General features: G+C 35.3%; 1 protein-coding gene across 1 annotated transcript; it reads right to left on the bottom strand.

Annotated features, from left to right (window-relative positions):
* Positions 1-821: 821 nt before the first annotated feature.
* LOC101891457 (calpain small subunit 1-like) lies at positions 822-1,417 on the bottom strand. Its single transcript, XM_005181495.4, has 2 exons — positions 1,288-1,417; positions 822-1,206 (listed from the first exon to the last, which is right to left on the bottom strand). Exons 1-2 carry the CDS (start codon positions 1,336-1,338, stop codon positions 985-987), a joined length of 273 nt encoding a protein of 90 aa, XP_005181552.2. The 5' UTR covers positions 1,339-1,417; the 3' UTR covers positions 822-984.
* Between the last annotated feature and the right edge of the window lie 16,482 nt (positions 1,418-17,899).

The raw sequence follows: 17,899 nt of genomic DNA, 5'->3' as shown, positions 1-17,899 counted from the left end.
ATTACGAACTTTAAATGCAAAATTTTAAACAATTTCATTGAAACTCTAGCTGAAATCATTAAATACCAAATATTGAGAGGTACCGTTGTATGGAGGCTATACGTTATAGTGAACCTAAAAAGACAATTCCCTTCCAGGGGGTAATATAGTAAGAAGGAACTTCTGGTGTGGATATTCAGACAATTTCATTAAATAATCAAAATACTGAATATCAGGAGGTAGCGTTATATGGGGGATATACGATGGTATCGTGGACCTATATAGACAGTCCCCTTCCAGGGGGTTAATATACTCAGAAGTAACTCCTTGTTTGGATTTTCAGACAATTCCATTGACACATGTGGCTAAAATCATAAAAAAAAACCGAATATCGGGTGTACAGTTATATGGGGGCCATACAATATCGTGGATCGATATATCACATCTTCGAACTTGACCTGCCTGCATATAAAAGACCAGTTATGCAAAATTTTAGATTCCTATCTTAATTCGTTTTTACTCTAGCGTGATTACAACAGACGAACAGACGGACGGACCGGGCTAAATCATATTTTTACGCTGAACCAGAATATATATACTTTGTGGGGTCTAACTTGAGTATTTCAAGGAGTTACAGTTGGAATAACGAAGTTAATATACCCTCCATGGAATGGTAGAGAATATAGTAAAAAACGAGATGAACTATTAGGGAATATTTGCCTTATTCGTCATCAAGTCAGGCAACTCCTTCCTCGACGATGTCTTCCGTAGACAATGAGCTTCTGTGATTCCTTATAAGTAGACATTTCAACACCGACGTTATTGTAAAAAATGCTGATTGCTAGGATTTAATTAAAGTTTTATTGGTCAAAAGTGAAAAGCTCACTTTCTTGGGTTAGGTCAGAGAGGAAGGATGGTGTAACTTATATTTATCCATAGATATCAACATTAATAATTTTAAGGAAACACTCATTAAAATCATTTGCCAGGTAGATAGGGTTGTAGTCATAGGGAAGGATGCTCTTTAACGGCCTCCAGGACCGCCACCACCATGGCCACCAGCACCGGCACCTGCTCCATTCCCATTTGGGCTCCAGCACCGGCACCGCCTTGGCCACCGGCTCCACCACCAGCACCACCTCCGGCACCCATGCCCATTTGGGCTCCAGCTCCTGCTCCACCTTGTCCACCGCCACCACCTCCTTGGGCCATAGCCATTTGGGTCAACTAGGATTAAATTTTTTTCGACAATTTAAAATTTAAAATCCTTATATATTTGGAAAAGTACTATTTCCATTTTTTACTTACCACCAATAACACAACGAAAACAATTTTTAACAAAAATATCAAAAACTTCATATTGTTGATTGGATTTCTTTTTTTTCTAGCACTCAACTACTCAGTAACCGAAACAGTTGGCAAACTACAATAATTTCGCCAAAACTTCGACATATTTATAGTTGACAGAGCTCATGATGCAACTAAAGTTCCAATTGTTTTTCCAAGTTTTTTTCTTGATTTCAAAATTGGATAAATGTAAATTGCATGTCAAGCTTCTGCTGCATTATCCCATTCCACATCCTAAATCCCTCATATTTTTCCTCATTTCGATAATTTGTTGTATTACAAAAATCTGTAAATTTTATTGTATGTCATCGCTAATTATAACTTTTTTTTTCTTATTTTTAATTACATAGATAATTTCTAGTAACGTGATTAGAGTAGAATGCAATTTAAATTGTAGACAAAAAAATAATAATAAAACAAATTCATCAATTATTTTTAATTAAATTTGACCTCAGTGGGCTTGTAATATTCCGGTGCAATGGAAAATTACAGGTAAATATTTGAAGTGGATTTATTCAAATCGTGCGAAGGGAAAAGTTTTTCAGTTTTTATTCAATAGACAGAAACGTCTGGCAGGACCATAAAAGAAGTATAATCAGGGCTGTCATAGAAACCAATTTTATCACTATTGGTTTTGAAAACGACAAGAAATTATGCTTTGGTGTCATGAAAATCAATGTTATCAGTTTTATTTTCAAATTAAAATTTTGTCGGTTTCGGTTGTCATAGAAGCCAATGCTATTGGTTTTGTTATTGGAAATAAACCAAGTTGCTTAGAGCTGTCACTTTTCATTTGCTTTGAATTTTTTAAACAATTTTTAAAGGATATTCAAAGGACTAAAAATGTGGATTTTTTAAAGAATTTTTAAAGGATATTTAGAGGACCATAAACGTGGATTTTTTAAAGATTTTTTAAAAGACTATAAACGTGGATTTTTTAAGGAATTTTTAAAGGACTATAAACTTGGATTTTTTAAAGGACTATAAACGTGGATTTTTTAAAGAATTTTAAAGGACTATAAACTTGGATTTTTTAAAGATTTTTTAAAGGACTATAAACGTGGATTTTTTAAAGAATTTTTAAAGGACTATAAACTTGGATTTTTTAAAGAATTTCTAAAGGACTATAAACTTGGATTTTTTAAAGATTTTTTAAAGGACTATAAACGTGGATTTTTTAAAGAATTTTTAAAGGACTATAAACTTGGATTTTTTAAAGATTTTTTAAAGGACTATAAACTTCGATTTTTTAAAGATTTTTTAAAGGATATTTAAATAATCATAAACGTGGATTTTTTTAAAGATGATTTAAAGGATATTTGAAGGATCATAAACGTGGATTTTTTAAAGACTTTTTAAAGGATAAAGTGTGATTTCTTTATATTTGGCTGGAAAACCACTCCACTCCAGCACTCCAGCATTTAAATGTGAATAAATCTTTTGTGTCTCGTACCATCGCTCGTTAAGGAAATGGTCTGAAGAAAACAGCACCATCAGCATAAATGGTGAGAAAAGTAAAGAAGCGACTTTATCGAAACACGCGTCGCAGTGGCCGAAAAATGGCTCGTGAGCTGAACATTTCGCAATGTTCCATTTGGAAAATATTGAAAAATGAGCTCGGGCTAAAGCCATTGAAATTCCAAAAAGTGCCAGAAATTACACCGCAACAGAAAGAAAATAGACTAAATAGAGCTAAAGAGTTGCTTCGCTTGGCCGAAAGTAGTGAACTACCAAATTTGGTTTTCTCCGATGAGAAAACATTCGTTGTCCATCAGTTTGTAAACAAACAAAATAATCGTTTTTCCTTGCCAAAGAGGTCAGCTGAAAATGAGCAATTTCGGTTGGCCACCAGAACTCAAGCGCCGACCATGGTGATTGTGTGGGCCGCCATAACAGCGGATGCTCACTCTCCCTCTCGTATTAATCAACCGTGGCATCAGAATAAATGCCGAATATTATCGCGAAAATATTCTGGAGGGTGTATTAAAGCCTTGGACACGCAAACATTTTGGCCACAAAGCTTGGACATTTCAAAATGATTGAGCACCATCGCACTCAGCACGCGCCATCTAAGAATGGTTACAAAATGAGGAAAAATTACCAAAATCTCCGGATACCAATCCGTTGGACTATTGTGTCTGGAATATTTTGGAGAGCAAGGTTGGCACTAAAAAATACCAAAGTGTCGATCACCTCAAGCAAGCGCTTGAGGACCAAAAGGACCAAAATACAGAAGAGCAACATTCGGGCAGCGTGTGACGGTTTCATTGGCCGTTTTAAGGCCATAACTCCTGTCAAAGGTGACCAATTCTAACAAATCTAAACTTATTCTAAAATTTCATGTTATTTCCGAAATTGTTTGCTTTCATTCAATAAAATTTAAAATTAAATTTAAAAAAAAATGTAAAATTATGTCGTTTGACTTTGTTGCAGTTTTTTATTTCACCCTGTAGAAATGTGCCTTTTATTTATACGAAAAATACTAAATGGTACTAAATATGGTATTGGGTGAAGGAATAGGGCTGAAATTTTTGGAATTGAGACATGGAGGTGATTTGGTGATGATATGTACTCTAATTTTACAAAAAGTACTAAATAATACTTAATTTTGTATTGGGTGAATGAATAGATCTGAAATCCTGAAATTTGATGTAGTTGTCACTGTTGGTGTTTGTGGTTGAGACACGGAGGTAGTATTGGAAATATGCAATTTAGTACACAGAAGTGGTACTAAATTGGGTATTGGGTCATTCTCCGTTGGTATCTGAGATTTAGATATGAAGGTGGTTTTGGAAACGTGTGGTACTAAGTTTGGTAATGGGTGAAGGGATAGTGTTGCAATCCCGAAAGTTGATATTGGGGTCCCCGTTAGCATCTGGAATAGAGATATGTTAGTAATAATTCACGCTTAAAAAGTGATCACAAATAATAGCTAAAAACGCTGAAAACTCAATATTTAAGGAGTTATGGCCATTTTAAAGTTTGCAATAATTCACGCTTTTGGGAATGTGTGCTATAAGTACTAAATAGTACTAAATTTGATATTGGCTGAAGGAATAGAGCTGAAATTCTGAAATTTGATATGGATGTCACTCTTGGCGTCTGTAGTTGAGATAAAGATGTTGCCTTGGAAATTTGTATTATGAACGTTCGGAAATGTGCCGTTCGATGTTGGGATAGCGATGGAATACTGACATTTGGTATCGAAGTCATTGTTGGTGTCTTAAGTGGAGATAAGGAGGGTATTGGTTTTAGACATGCGCCGTGAGTTACGTCTTAGGAAAGAGCATGAAATGAAATTTGATGCTGAGGTCTCTGTTGGATTCTAGGATTTAGATGTTAGTGGTGGCTAATTTGGTAAACTTCAAAACGAAAGATTTCAAAGACTCTTTGGTGCAAAAAGTAATTCGATTATCCATTTCGATAAAGGGAAAACGAGAATATTAAATAAGTGTTATGGAATCGATGGTGCCGCTGAAGCCGATATATGCATTTTTTGAAAATTTTGTCCAAGAAAGAATAAATAAATTGTGAATTTTGAGAACTAAAATTAACTGACATTTGACGTGGTCTTTTCGTTGACGAAGTAGCGAGCCCATAATAGCCATAAATATTTTTTAACCCATAATTTTAAATTTTTCTAAGCATTTTAAGAACTATGAAAGCAAGAACAAAAGTAGTGTATTTATATTTTTTATTATTATTATTATTATTATTATTATTATTATTATTATTATTATTATTATTATTATTATTATTATTATTATTATTATTATTATTATTATTATTATTATTATTATTATTATTATTATCATTATTATTATTATTTTTATTATTTTTATTATTATTATAATTTTTTTTTTTTTTTTTTTTTTTTTGATGGACTTTAAGTGACATCAGTTATACCCTACAACACTATGTGTTGGGGGTATTATAAGTTTGATTGGGCCAAAAATTATGTAACACCACGAAATATTGATTTCCCACATAGGAAAGTATATATGAATCTTCCTAGCTCGCCGAGCTGAGTCGATCTAGCTATGTATGTCCGTCCGTCCGTCTGTCCGTCTGTCCATGTTAATTTGTAATCACTCTAGAGGTCGCAATTATGGCTCGATCTTCACGAAATTTAGAATGGAGGTGGGGCTAGGGTCAGAATAGAACCCTATTTCTTTTGGAGATGATCGCCATATGTCTAGGGGTTGAAATGGACCAAATACTGAAAAATGTCGGATTTTGCAGTAGCTATACAGGTCGCAATTATAGACCAATCGACGCGGAATTTCGCATGTAGCTAGAGTTTAGGGCGGGGAAGAAGCATACCAATTTGGGTGGTCATCGGATAATATTTAGCGGGTAAAATAGACCATATCTTTTTTGTTGAAAAAATTCAAAATTTTTCATTAAACCGCGAATAGTTTAAATCCCGGCGAAATCTCAAAGCCATGACAAGGTTACTTCTGATCTTTACATTGATGTTAAGATCCAAAAAATCTAATATATACCAAATATATGCGATATATATGTCTATCAAAGAAGATATGCTTGAAAGATCTCATATATGTCGAGAACGGCTGAACTGATTTCGACAGTTCTCATTAATTCAGAATGGCCTCTTGGCAGGAAAGGAAAAACGTCTAAAAAACGCATACAAATATCTCTCTGAAGATGAAAATATTGATTTTGTAACATTTTCTCATATTTTTTCAATTTTGTCATATTTTTGGCATATTTTTATTTTGAATTAAACATTTGGTAATATTTCTACAGCTAACAAAACTAAGTAGTTAAGATATCAGGATATCACATACAGATCGCATTTATGGCCCGATCCTTGCGAAATTTTGCATGGGGATAAGATGAGGGTCAGAATAGAAGCCTACCCTTTTTGGAGATGATCGCCATATATTTAGGGGTTGAAATGGACCAAAAAACTACAAAATTGTCAGGAGGTCGTAATTATCGCCCGATCCTCACGCACATTTGAATGGGGGTTACCGGACATTGCAAAAGCCAAGTAGTTTTGGATGGCCATCCAAAAATATTCAATGTGTGAAGGAGTTTGCCAACTTTTGTAGACAAAATACGAAAATGTCCACTCCAGTGACTTTTTGGAGAATTCACAAAGACAGGAAAGACGCACTTCTGACTATTTCGTTAACGCTGATTTCATTGAAGAATAAAGTCAAATGTCTGTATCTCATATAGATGCGTTTCAGTCAAAAACCAATAATTAATGTTAATATTTTGCCACTTCTGAGAGATTATAGGTCTTTGGGAAATATTGGTTCCAGATCTAGGAGGACCATTTAAGTGCAACATCTACCAATAAATTGGAAATGAGCAAATTAGTTAAAGTTGCTATTATTCGAAAATTAGAGAACGAAACCTGATGGTTTTCTTTTATTATTTGTCACAATATCTTGTGGAATTCTTTCGAGCATCTCGCCTATATAAACTGTATCGGTTATTATAGTGTTGTAGGGTATTCAACGGTCGGCCCCGCTCGACTGTAGCCTTTGCTTACTTGTTTTAGGATAAAATTCTCTACGACGACCACTGTTATGGAACATAACTCTCCAAAGAAATTAAAACAAAAAAATCCCTCAACTCGCGATTTTAATTGTCTTCAATTGTTGTCACCATTATTACTCTCTGATTAACTTATAACAACCAGCCACATGACAACTAGACGTGATGTGAAGCAGTGATATATAAGTGTAAATCACGACAACATTCTGTTAACATGTCCGATTGGCTGACAACCCCATATGATGACAAAAAAATAAAGAAATCATAAACCAATTATGGCATGTTTAACATTTTGCATCTCATTGGACAGTTGTTGTAATTTCCATGCAGTGGTCATCAATGAAAACATATCTCTCTACATGTATGTAAGTGTCTCTCTCTGTGTGTGTGTGTCAAACAATTGTAAATATTTTGATCATTTCATGATTATTATTACAATTTATGGTTTGTGTGGGCCGACCGACCACCCATCTAAATGTACAAGTGGTGGCACATGCTGTCTGTCGTTGGACACCCATGGTGGTGATTCGCGCCTTCACATTCGTTATGGAATCCCCCACGACCCCATCCTAACCAGCCAGCTGTTATTGCCATTGTCTATACAGAGATTTTTTTTTTTTTTTGTTTTCAAGTCATTTGTTGTAATAAAAGTGTGCTTTATGAGGGTTCTAATGACTTCTTTATAGCTCAGAAAATTGTTTATGAATTTCAATTGCATTTAAACATGAATTGCGTTTTCGTTGTGTGTGTGTGTGTGTGTGTTTTATTCATTTTGGAATATTCTGTTTTTAAGGTGATTCTGCGTGACTGGATGGCTGTTTTTTTATTTTTTTTCTTCGTATTCAGATATATTGTTTATGATATTCATTTATTTTTATGATGGCCATTTATTGTGTAAAATGTGAAAAAAATAATATGCATTTGTTAATGTATGGCAGAATGTGCAGTTGGGACTTTTTATAGGGGATTTTCTGGTTTAAAGGAAATAAAAAAACTATGGACTTTAAATATCCTAAGAATAAAGGGTAATGATTTTGAAACCCACAACAAAAATTATTTTCAAGGTATAATCGGGGAAATTTTTCTGAAAAAAAAAAATTTCGAGGCATAATCGAGATATGTTTTTCAGCAATATTTTTTAAGGGTCTTTCTAGAAAAAATCTTAGATTTTTTATAAATATTCTTTTTATGCCAACCACACGCCTCCCCCCCCCCCATTTTAAAAAATTTTTGCTAGATCTTGTATGAGTGTATTTTTAACAAATCCACGATTTTGTCAAGGAAAATGTCGGAAATACAATTTAATTTTAGAATAAGTTTAAATTTGTTCGAATTGGTCACCTTTGGCACGAATTATGGCCTTCAAATGGGCAATAAAATCGTGACACGCTGCCCGAATATTGCTCAGCGCTGAAGTACTTGCTTGAGGTGATCGACACTTTGGTATTTTTTAGTGCAAAACTTGCTTTCCAAAATACTCCAGACACATTTCATTTTGTAACCATTCTTGGGTGGCGCGTGCTGAGTTCGATGGTGCTAAGTCCTGTTGGAATGTCCAAAGTCTGCGGCCAAAATGTTTGCGTGCCCAAGGCTTTAATACAAGCTCCAGAATATTTTCGCGGTAATATTCGGCATTTATTATGATGCCACGGTCGATTAATACGAGCGGAGAGCGACCAAAGGATGTTGTGGCGGACCACACCATAACCGTGGCCGGCGCTTGAGTTCTGGGGGCCAACCGAAGGTGTACATTTTCAGCTGACCTCTTTGGCAAGTAAACACCATCATTTTGTTTGTTTACAAACTGCTGGACAAACAAATGTTTTCTAATCGGAAAAACCAAATTCGGCAGTTCACAACTTTCGGCCAAGCGAAGCAACTCTTTAGCTCTTTTGAGTCTATTTTCTTTCTGTTGCGGTGTAAGTTCCTGCATATTTTTCAATATTTGCCGAATGGAATATTGCGATATGTTCGGCTTACGTGCCATTTTCCGGCCACTGCGACGAGGGTTTCGATCAAGTCGCTTCTTCGCTCTTCGAACCATTTCTGCTGATGTTGCTGTTTTCTTCCGTTCGTTACGCGTTACTTAACGGTAACGAGCGATGGTACGAGACACAAAAGATTTATTCACATTTAAATGCTGGAGTGCTCTAACGGTAGCCACTTGTGGTTTTCAGCTAGTTCCTTGTGGGTAATTTAGCCTCGGTCTGTAAGAGAATTGTCTCTAAAGGTCCACGATATCCTATATCCCCCATATACCAAATTTTTTAATAGAATTATCTCGAAATCCACACAAGGAGTTCCTTCTGGGGTAAGGTACTAAACCCAGGAAAATAATTGTCTATATAGGTCCTCGATATCGTATATCTCCCATATAACGGGATATCCTCCCGATATTCCGTATTTTGATGATTATAGCCACATTTTTTAATGGAATTGTTTGATATTCCACACAAGAAGTTTCTTCTGAGTACTTTACATCCTGGAAGAGAATTGGTCCACGATATTATATAGCCCCCATATAACGGTACCCCCCGATATTCGATATTTCGATTATTTTATGCACATTTTTCAATGGAATTGTCTAAAATTCTTAAACAAGGAGTTATGGACTACCTCGGTCCACGATATCGTATGGCCCCCACATAACGATACCCCCGATAGTCAGTATTTTGATGATTTTAGGCATATTATTCAATGGAATTGTCTGAAATTCTATACAAGGAGTTCTTTGTGGGTAATGTAGCCTCTGTAAGAGAATTGTCTACATAGGTCTACGATATCGTATATCCCCGGTACCTCCCGATATTCGGTATTTTCATGATTTTAGCCCCATTTTTCAATGAAATTGTCCGAAAATGCGAACAAGGAGATCCTTCTGAGTACTGAATTTATCCTAGGAACAAATATTTCAGATGTGGTGAAAATCGGTTCATTTACGAATACTGCTCGAAAATACCTCTGCCAAATTTTTATCGAGATCGGTTTATATTTTTATATAACTTCGATATTTGTAATATCAGCCCAAACTAAATTGAATTTTTCAGATTCAACCTAATTTTACCATTTATTGAAACTTGGTTCGGTATATCTAGTGCTCCCATAAATATTGTTTAATATAATCGTTATCGAGGTCATATCATGCACTATAGCAATATTATTTGGTTCATAGTTGATTCTCAATATAAACATTTTTGTTACGGCAGCTCTACTAAGTACGCATAGTGGTTTAGGGTATCATATAGTCGGCCCCACCCGTCTTTTGACCATTCTTACCGGTTATTATATTATTATTGGATTTTGTATATTGTGGGTACACATTTCGGTTTTTTTCTCCTGCTATTTATGCCGACTCAACTGTGTTTTAATTCATGGAAATTTTTCGATTTTTGGTAATATTTCATTCATTTTTTCATTCGTCGCGTCATATATCTTACGTTAGACCCTAGGGCGGGACGTTGTAACATCCGTCTTGCAATCGATTTTCGAGCATAGTAATTAATATTTTTAATGTTTATATCTAGCCTGAAGCCCCAAACAAAATTAAATAATGCTTGTACGAAGCGTACAGATTGTCTATTAATCATTATTTTTTCCATAACTAATGTTCTCACTTACAAATATGTCATTTATAATCCTAAATGCTGTAATTATTTGTTTTTTTTTTTTGCCTTTGTGAAAAAACAACCAATACATTTCTTTATTTAAAAAAAAAAAAATGTTTTCATTCAAAATTGAGACGAAGGCGTTTTTATTTTACCAAAAACTAAAACACAACAATTTGATCCCTGACCTTTCAACGCCGTTAATAATAGTTATTAGTGTAATGAACAAATTACCATGTCTCGGAGTTACATTAATCAATGATATTCAATATGCCAGACAGTCAGTCAGCCAGCCAGCCTAGGGCATTGGGCACTAGGAAAAAAACCAAACAAAAATAAAGAACAACAAAACAATTAATATTAATTTTGCTAAAATTTAAACGTTTTCTAAAACACACAAAAAATTATAACAATTAATCAATATTTTGCAGGAACTTAAGATTTTTTTTTGGAATAGAAAGATATATGGTTGTGATGTTAAAGAAACACGTGAAAATGTAAAATACGAAATTTGAAACAATTCCGGTTAAAAATGTCCCTAAAATCAACAAAATATCGAACAAGTAAGCAAAGGCTACAGTCGAGCGGGGCCGACCGTTGAATACCCTACAACACTATAATAACCGATACAGTTTATATAGGCGAGATGCTCGAAAGAATTCCACAAGATATTGTGACAAATAATAAAAGAAAACCATCAGGTTTCGTTCTCTAATTTTCGAATAATAGCAACTTTAACTAATTTGCTCATTTCCAATTTATTGGTAGATGTTGCACTTAAATGGTCCTCCTAGATCTGGAACCAATATTTCCCAAAGACCTATAATCTCTCAGAAGTGGCAAAATATTAACATTAATTATTGGTTTTTGACTGAAACGCATCTATATGAGATACAGACATTTGACTTTATTCTTCAATGAAATCAGCGTTAACGAAATAGTCAGAAGTGCGTCTTTCCTGTCTTTGTGAATTCTCCAAAAAGTCACTGGAGTGGACATTTTCGTATTTTGTCTACAAAAGTTGGCAAACTCCTTCACACATTGAATATTTTTGGATGGCCATCCAAAACTACTTGGCTTTTGCAATGTCCGGTAACCCCCATTCAAATGTGCGTGAGGATCGGGCGATAATTACGACCTCCTGACAATTTTGTAGTTTTTTGGTCCATTTCAACCCCTAAATATATGGCGATCATCTCCAAAAAGGGTAGGCTTCTATTCTGACCCTCATCTTATCCCCATGCAAAATTTCGCAAGGATCGGGCCATAAATGCGATCTGTATATGATATCCTGATATCTTAACTACTTAGTTTTGTTAGCTGTAGAAATATTACCAAATGTTTAATTCAAAATAAAAATATGCCAAAAATATGACAAAATTGAAAAAATATGAGAAAATGTTACAAAATCAATATTTTCATCTTCAGAGAGATATTTGTATGCGTTTTTTAGACGTTTTTCCTTTCCTGCCAAGAGGCCATTCTGAATTAATGAGAACTGTCGAAATCAGTTCAGCCGTTCTCGACATATATGAGATCTTTCAAGCATATCTTCTTTGATAGACATATATATCGCATATATTTGGTATATATTAGATTTTTTGGATCTTAACATCAATGTAAAGATCAGAAGTAACCTTGTCATGGCTTTGAGATTTCGCCGGGATTTAAACTATTCGCGGTTTAATGAAAAATTTTGAATTTTTTCAACAAAAAAGATATGGTCTATTTTACCCGCTAAATATTATCCGATGACCACCCAAATTGGTAGGCTTCTTCCCCGCCCTAAACTCTAGCTACATGCGAAATTCCGCGTCGATTGGTCTATAATTGCGACCTGTATAGCTACTGCAAAATCCGACATTTTTCAGTATTTGGTCCATTTCAACCCCTAGACATATGGCGATCATCTCCAAAAGAAATAGGGTTCTATTCTGACCCTAGCCCCACCTCCATTCTAAATTTCGTGAAGATCGAGCCATAATTGCGACCTCTAGAGTGATTACAAATTAACATGGACAGACGGACAGACGGACGGACGGACATACATAGCTAGATCGACTCAGCTCGGCGAGCTAGGAAGATTCATATATACTTTCCTATGTGGGAAATCAATATTTCGTGGTGTTACATAATTTTTGGCCCAATCAAACTTATAATACCCCCAACACATAATGTTGTAGGGTATAATAATGTGGGCCGGGGTACCGTTATACGAAATCGTAAGTGAATATAGACAAGTCTCCTCCAGGTGGATAAATTCAGTCGGAATTGCCTATTCTCCTTTGGGCTAATATTAGCCATTTGGAGCACAATTAACCTGATATCGGGTAAAGATACAGAAAAAGATAAAACAACTGCAACAAAGTCAAACGCCATAATTTTTTTTTTTAATTTTATTGAATGAAAGCAACAATGTCGGAAATAGCATTAAATTTTAGTGTAAGTCTAGATTTGTTCGAATTGGTCACCTTTTGCCCGAAGTATGGCCTTCTAACGACCAATGAAACTGTCACACGCTGGTATTTTTTTATGCCAACTTTGCTTTCCAAAATACTCCAGACAAAATAGTTCAACGGATTGGTATCCGGAGATTTTGGTGGCCATTGTGCGCTGGAAATGAAAAGAGGAACCTCATTTCGCGTGTTGAGTTCGTCTTGTTGGAATGTTCAAGGTCTGCAGCCAAAATGTTTGCGTGCCCAAGGCTTTAATTCGCCCTCGAGAATATTTTCGCGATAATATCCGGCATTTATTCTGATGCCACGGTCAATGATTACGAGCGGAGAGCGACCTTCGGCTGTTATGGCGGTCCACACCATCGCCATGGCCGGCGCTTGAGTTCTGGTGGCCCACTGAAGGTACACATTTTCAGCTGACCTCTTTGGCAAGTAAACACGATCATTTTGGTTGTTTAAAAAATGCTGGACAACGGATATTTTTTTTTATCGGAGAAAACCAAATTCGGCACTTCACCACTTCCGGCCAAGCGAAGCAACTCTTAAGCTCTTTTGGGTCTATTTTCTTTCTGTTACGGGTAAATCTATGAAGATTCTCAAAAGTAACTAGTCTATGTTACAAACATGGCACATCTCAATATTTCCATCAAAACAAGATCTATTAATTTACTAATATATTTAACCATACGAAAACCTTCTGGACTTTGATCCCTCACCACATTTCTGACCTTATCTATTTTCACATAACTTTACTATTTCTGGGCCATTACATTGATAGCGCAAAAATAGAGTCCATTCAACTTTTCGGATCTCAACTAATCTGAATCTAACTACTAACCCAAAATAATGTTATCTCAAAAAAAAAAAAAAAAAATGGATTGATATCACAGTGTAGCAACATTGAAATGTATTCATTCATTGACTTTGTAACCTTTAAATTACAATTTCGTTTGGAGATTTTCCATTGCAGAAATAATTAGATGGCACGTGTAAATTTAATGTATAATTGTGTCTAGACGGCGACTATTTGTTTAGAAAAAGAAAAAAAAAAACATACCTACTAACCAAAACGGACTATAGTACATGACGATGAGTTGTGATATTCGCGCGCTCAAACTCAAACTCACACACATACACCGACGACACACAGACTTACATTCATTCTAATTTATCAATTCCCCTTTAATCTATTTACAAAATAATCAACAACCGACAATTGTCCAATTTGCGGTAAAGGTAGGAAAAATACTCCCCAACCTGCACCAAAACCCAAATGTTTGGCTGTCTTCTCCCAGCAAAAGATGTGCTGGTCAGAGGCGGAGGTGGAGGGTTGTTTTAAACTGCACTCGCAAACAACATGTCACGGGGTCATAAATAATTCCCCTCAGACATTTTGAGGGAATTTTCCCAAAGATTATGTGGGATTTTTGTGTGTTTAAACTTGAAAACCGCAGCTTAATATGGCAAATGTTTACAAACAAAATAAAACAATAACAATAGCAACAACAACAACAACACCGAAAATAGTAATAACATCTCAAAACATGTGAGAGATGAGGCATTTTATTACTTGTAGTCCAACAAACACACTCAGACTGGCGAAATAGCAATAAAAATCAGCAAAGATACAACAGCAACAGCAAACAAAATAACAACAACATCGAGGGCATTTTTGTGGCTTGAATTAAATACTGCCTCTGCCGCCACTGCTGCTGCTGTCGAGGGATTTTCTATGTTGGCGTGTTAATACGAAAATAAATACCCACGCTTCACAAAGCTGCTGTCGCTGCTGTGGTTTTTCTGTTTATTGACACTATCATTTAATAATAAAAACTAAACTGAAATAAAAAAACGATTCACATAAAATTGACACAATAAAAATAAATGAAAAAAAAAAAAAAAACTAAAATTGTAAAAAAAAAATACTAAATTTAGATATACACATGTACTAGCTCCTTGGCCTCTTTGGGGCACCGGGGTTGCTCGTAAGCGATTTGTGATTGTGAAACAGTATTGTCACCAAATATCGTCATCATCCGTGTGATCATTATCATTAGCGTCGGCATCATCATCGTCAGTTTTGGCAACAACATCCGGCGTGCAACAAATGCTAAGGTATTTTATCTTCGGTGTGCCACATGACTATTTTTATGATGACGCTGTTGTTGTTGCAGTTGCTTGTGTAACAATTTCGTGGCACAATGACACAATGTACAGTGTCTTAACTATAGACTAACCAAAATTTAAAACAAAACACAACCAATAAAAAGCGTCCTAAAGTCGGGCGGGGCCGACTTTATGATACCCTACACCACTTTGCTAATTTAGTAGAGCTCCACATAACAATTAAAAGTTTTTATGGGAGAATACAATCATACACGCCATGATTATAATTATCGTTTAAAGTTTAAAGGACTAAATATGCCGAAGGATTTGTATCTTTTAAATTCGGACTTGTATTCCCCATTTGGTGTACAATTAATTTTAAATCGGATCAAGATATATATGGAAGCCATATCTAAATCTAAAACCGATACCGATAAAATTCGCAAAGATATTTCTGAGCTGTATTTGATATATTTCCCTGAATATCGTTGTTACGGGCTGCATATTACGGCTGTGGGTAACAAATACAACAAATCGGATGAACAATATATATGGGAGCTAAAGCTATATCTGAACCGATCTTCACCAAATTTGACATACTAGCTTCTAGACTCAATTCGGTCGAATGTGCCAAATTCCATCCCATTTGGGTAAATATAAGACGTTTGGTGCACAATAAAAGGTAAATCGGATGAAGTTATATATGGGAGCTATATCCAAATCTGAACCGATCTCTATAAAATTTAGCAAATGTATTTCTGAGCTGTATTTGATATATTGCCCCAAATTTTGTTGTTACAGAGTGCATATTACGGCTGTGGGTAACAAATATAACAAATCGGATGAACAATATATATGGTAGCTATAGCTACATCTGAACCGATCTTCACCAAATTAGGCATACTAGCTTCTAGACTCAATTCGGTCGTATGTGCCAAATTCCATCCCATTTGGACAAATATTAGACGTTTTTTGCACAATAAATGGTAAATCGGACGAAGTTATATATGGGAGCTATATCCAAATCTGAACCGATCTCGATAAAATTTAGCAAAGGTATTTCTGAGCTGTATTTGCTACATTTCCCCAAATATTGTTGTTACAGAGGGCATATTACGGCTGCGGAGGACAAACATAACAAATCGGATGAACAATATATATTGAAGCTATAGCTATATCTGAACCGATTTCCATCAAATTTGGCATACTTATTGTCCTAAGCCTAATTTGGTTGTATGTGCAAAATTCCATACCATTCGGCCTGATATTACACGTTTGGTGCACACTAAAAGGCAAATCGGACGAAGATATATATGGGAGCTATATCTAAATCTGAACTGATCTTCACCAAATTTGACATACTAGCTTCTAGACTCAATTCGGTCGTAAGTGCCAAATTCCATCCCATTTGGGTAAATATTAAACGTTTGGTGCACAATAAAATGTAAATCGGACGAAGTTATATATGGGAGCTATATCCAAATCTGAACCGATCTCGATAAAATTTAGCAAAGGTATTTCTGAGCTGCATTTGATATATGTCCCCAAATATTGTTGTTACAGAGTGCATATTACGGCTACGGAGGACAAAAATAGCAAATCGGATGAACAATATATATTGAAGCTATAGCTATATCTGAACCGATTTCGATAAAATTTGGCATACTTATTTTCAGGCATAATTTGGTTGTATGTGCAAAAATTCCATACTATTCGGTCTGATATTACACGTTTGGTGCTCAATAAAAGGCAAATCGGAATTTTTACCGAATTTTTACCGAATTTTTACCGATTATCTCCAATTTCAATAGGGTTCGTCCTTGGGCCAAACAAATGATTTGTGCAAAATTTCATCTGGATCGGGTAATAAATGCGAACTGTGCTTTGTTCACAAAAACACATGGACAGACGGACAGACGTACATGCATAAATCGACTCAGAATGTGATTCTATGCAGATCATCAAAAGGAACTATGGGTCTATCTCGTTTCCTTTTGCCTGTTGCAAACAAATGCACAAAGACATAATACCCTGACCACCTTGTGGTGTAGGGTATAAAAAAACAACTTAAAAAGTATCAGTCGATTTTGCCGACAGATATTCTACACCCACAGCCAATATTTGATTATTCAAATATATTTCGACTTCTGTTGTGATTGTTCAAATTGATGACCCGCTATGGAGTACGTTCCGAAGGAATCGACCAATATTGACCATTTCGTATCGGACCTAAATAAATATAAATGCCAGGTTTGGACTATATAGACTGTTTCCTTCATTTTACATGAAATGTGTGATAATTTTTAGAAAAAGTTAAATTGTGCATGAGATACCAGATGTAGTCGACGTAGTATTCCATTTTCATACTTCATCTAATGCAGATAAAAATATTGGCATATGCAAAATTATAAGAAAATCGAACATTAATATTCCATATTCATCTAAGATTTACAGACTTATTACAGACTAAAATATTTAAAATTATGGCACTTTGTGGTTGCGGTACCAGAAGGGGTCCGCAGATATATATATATATAACCGTCACAACAGATCTTCTGTTAGAAAAGATATAAAGCATCTTCACACCAGACCTTGGGTTAACAAAGGCATTGTGATGTGTGTAATTTGTTGGCAATCGGACTCTTACATCACATTTTATAAGAGGAGGTACTTGATGCAGATATTGTCCGATGGACCGATATTGTCCATTTTTATACCCTCCACCTTGGAAAGGAGGGTATATTAACTTTGTCATTCCGTTTGTAACATCCTTAAATATTCGTCGTAGACCCCATAAAATGTATATATTCATAATCTGCATAAAATTCTAAGTCGATTTAACGATGTCCGTCTGTCTGTTGAAATCACGATACA

This window comes from Musca domestica, unplaced genomic scaffold (assembly GCF_030504385.1).
Source record: "Musca domestica strain aabys unplaced genomic scaffold, Musca_domestica.polishedcontigs.V.1.1 38, whole genome shotgun sequence".
Taxonomy (NCBI): domain Eukaryota; kingdom Metazoa; phylum Arthropoda; class Insecta; order Diptera; family Muscidae; genus Musca; species Musca domestica.
Note: the sequence above shows the minus strand (reverse complement) of the source record. Positions and strands in the feature narration are given on the sequence as shown.

Excerpts from the sequence above, each read along its gene's own strand:
- LOC101891457 (XM_005181495.4), bottom strand. The coding sequence starts at position 1,338 with ATGAAGTTTTTGATATTTTTGTTAAAAATTGTTTTCGTTGTGTTATTG. Across the intron at positions 1,207-1,287 it reads TTTTCGTTGTGTTATTGGTG|TTGACCCAAATGGCTATGGC; the intron begins GTAAGTAAAAAA and ends ATTTAATCCTAG.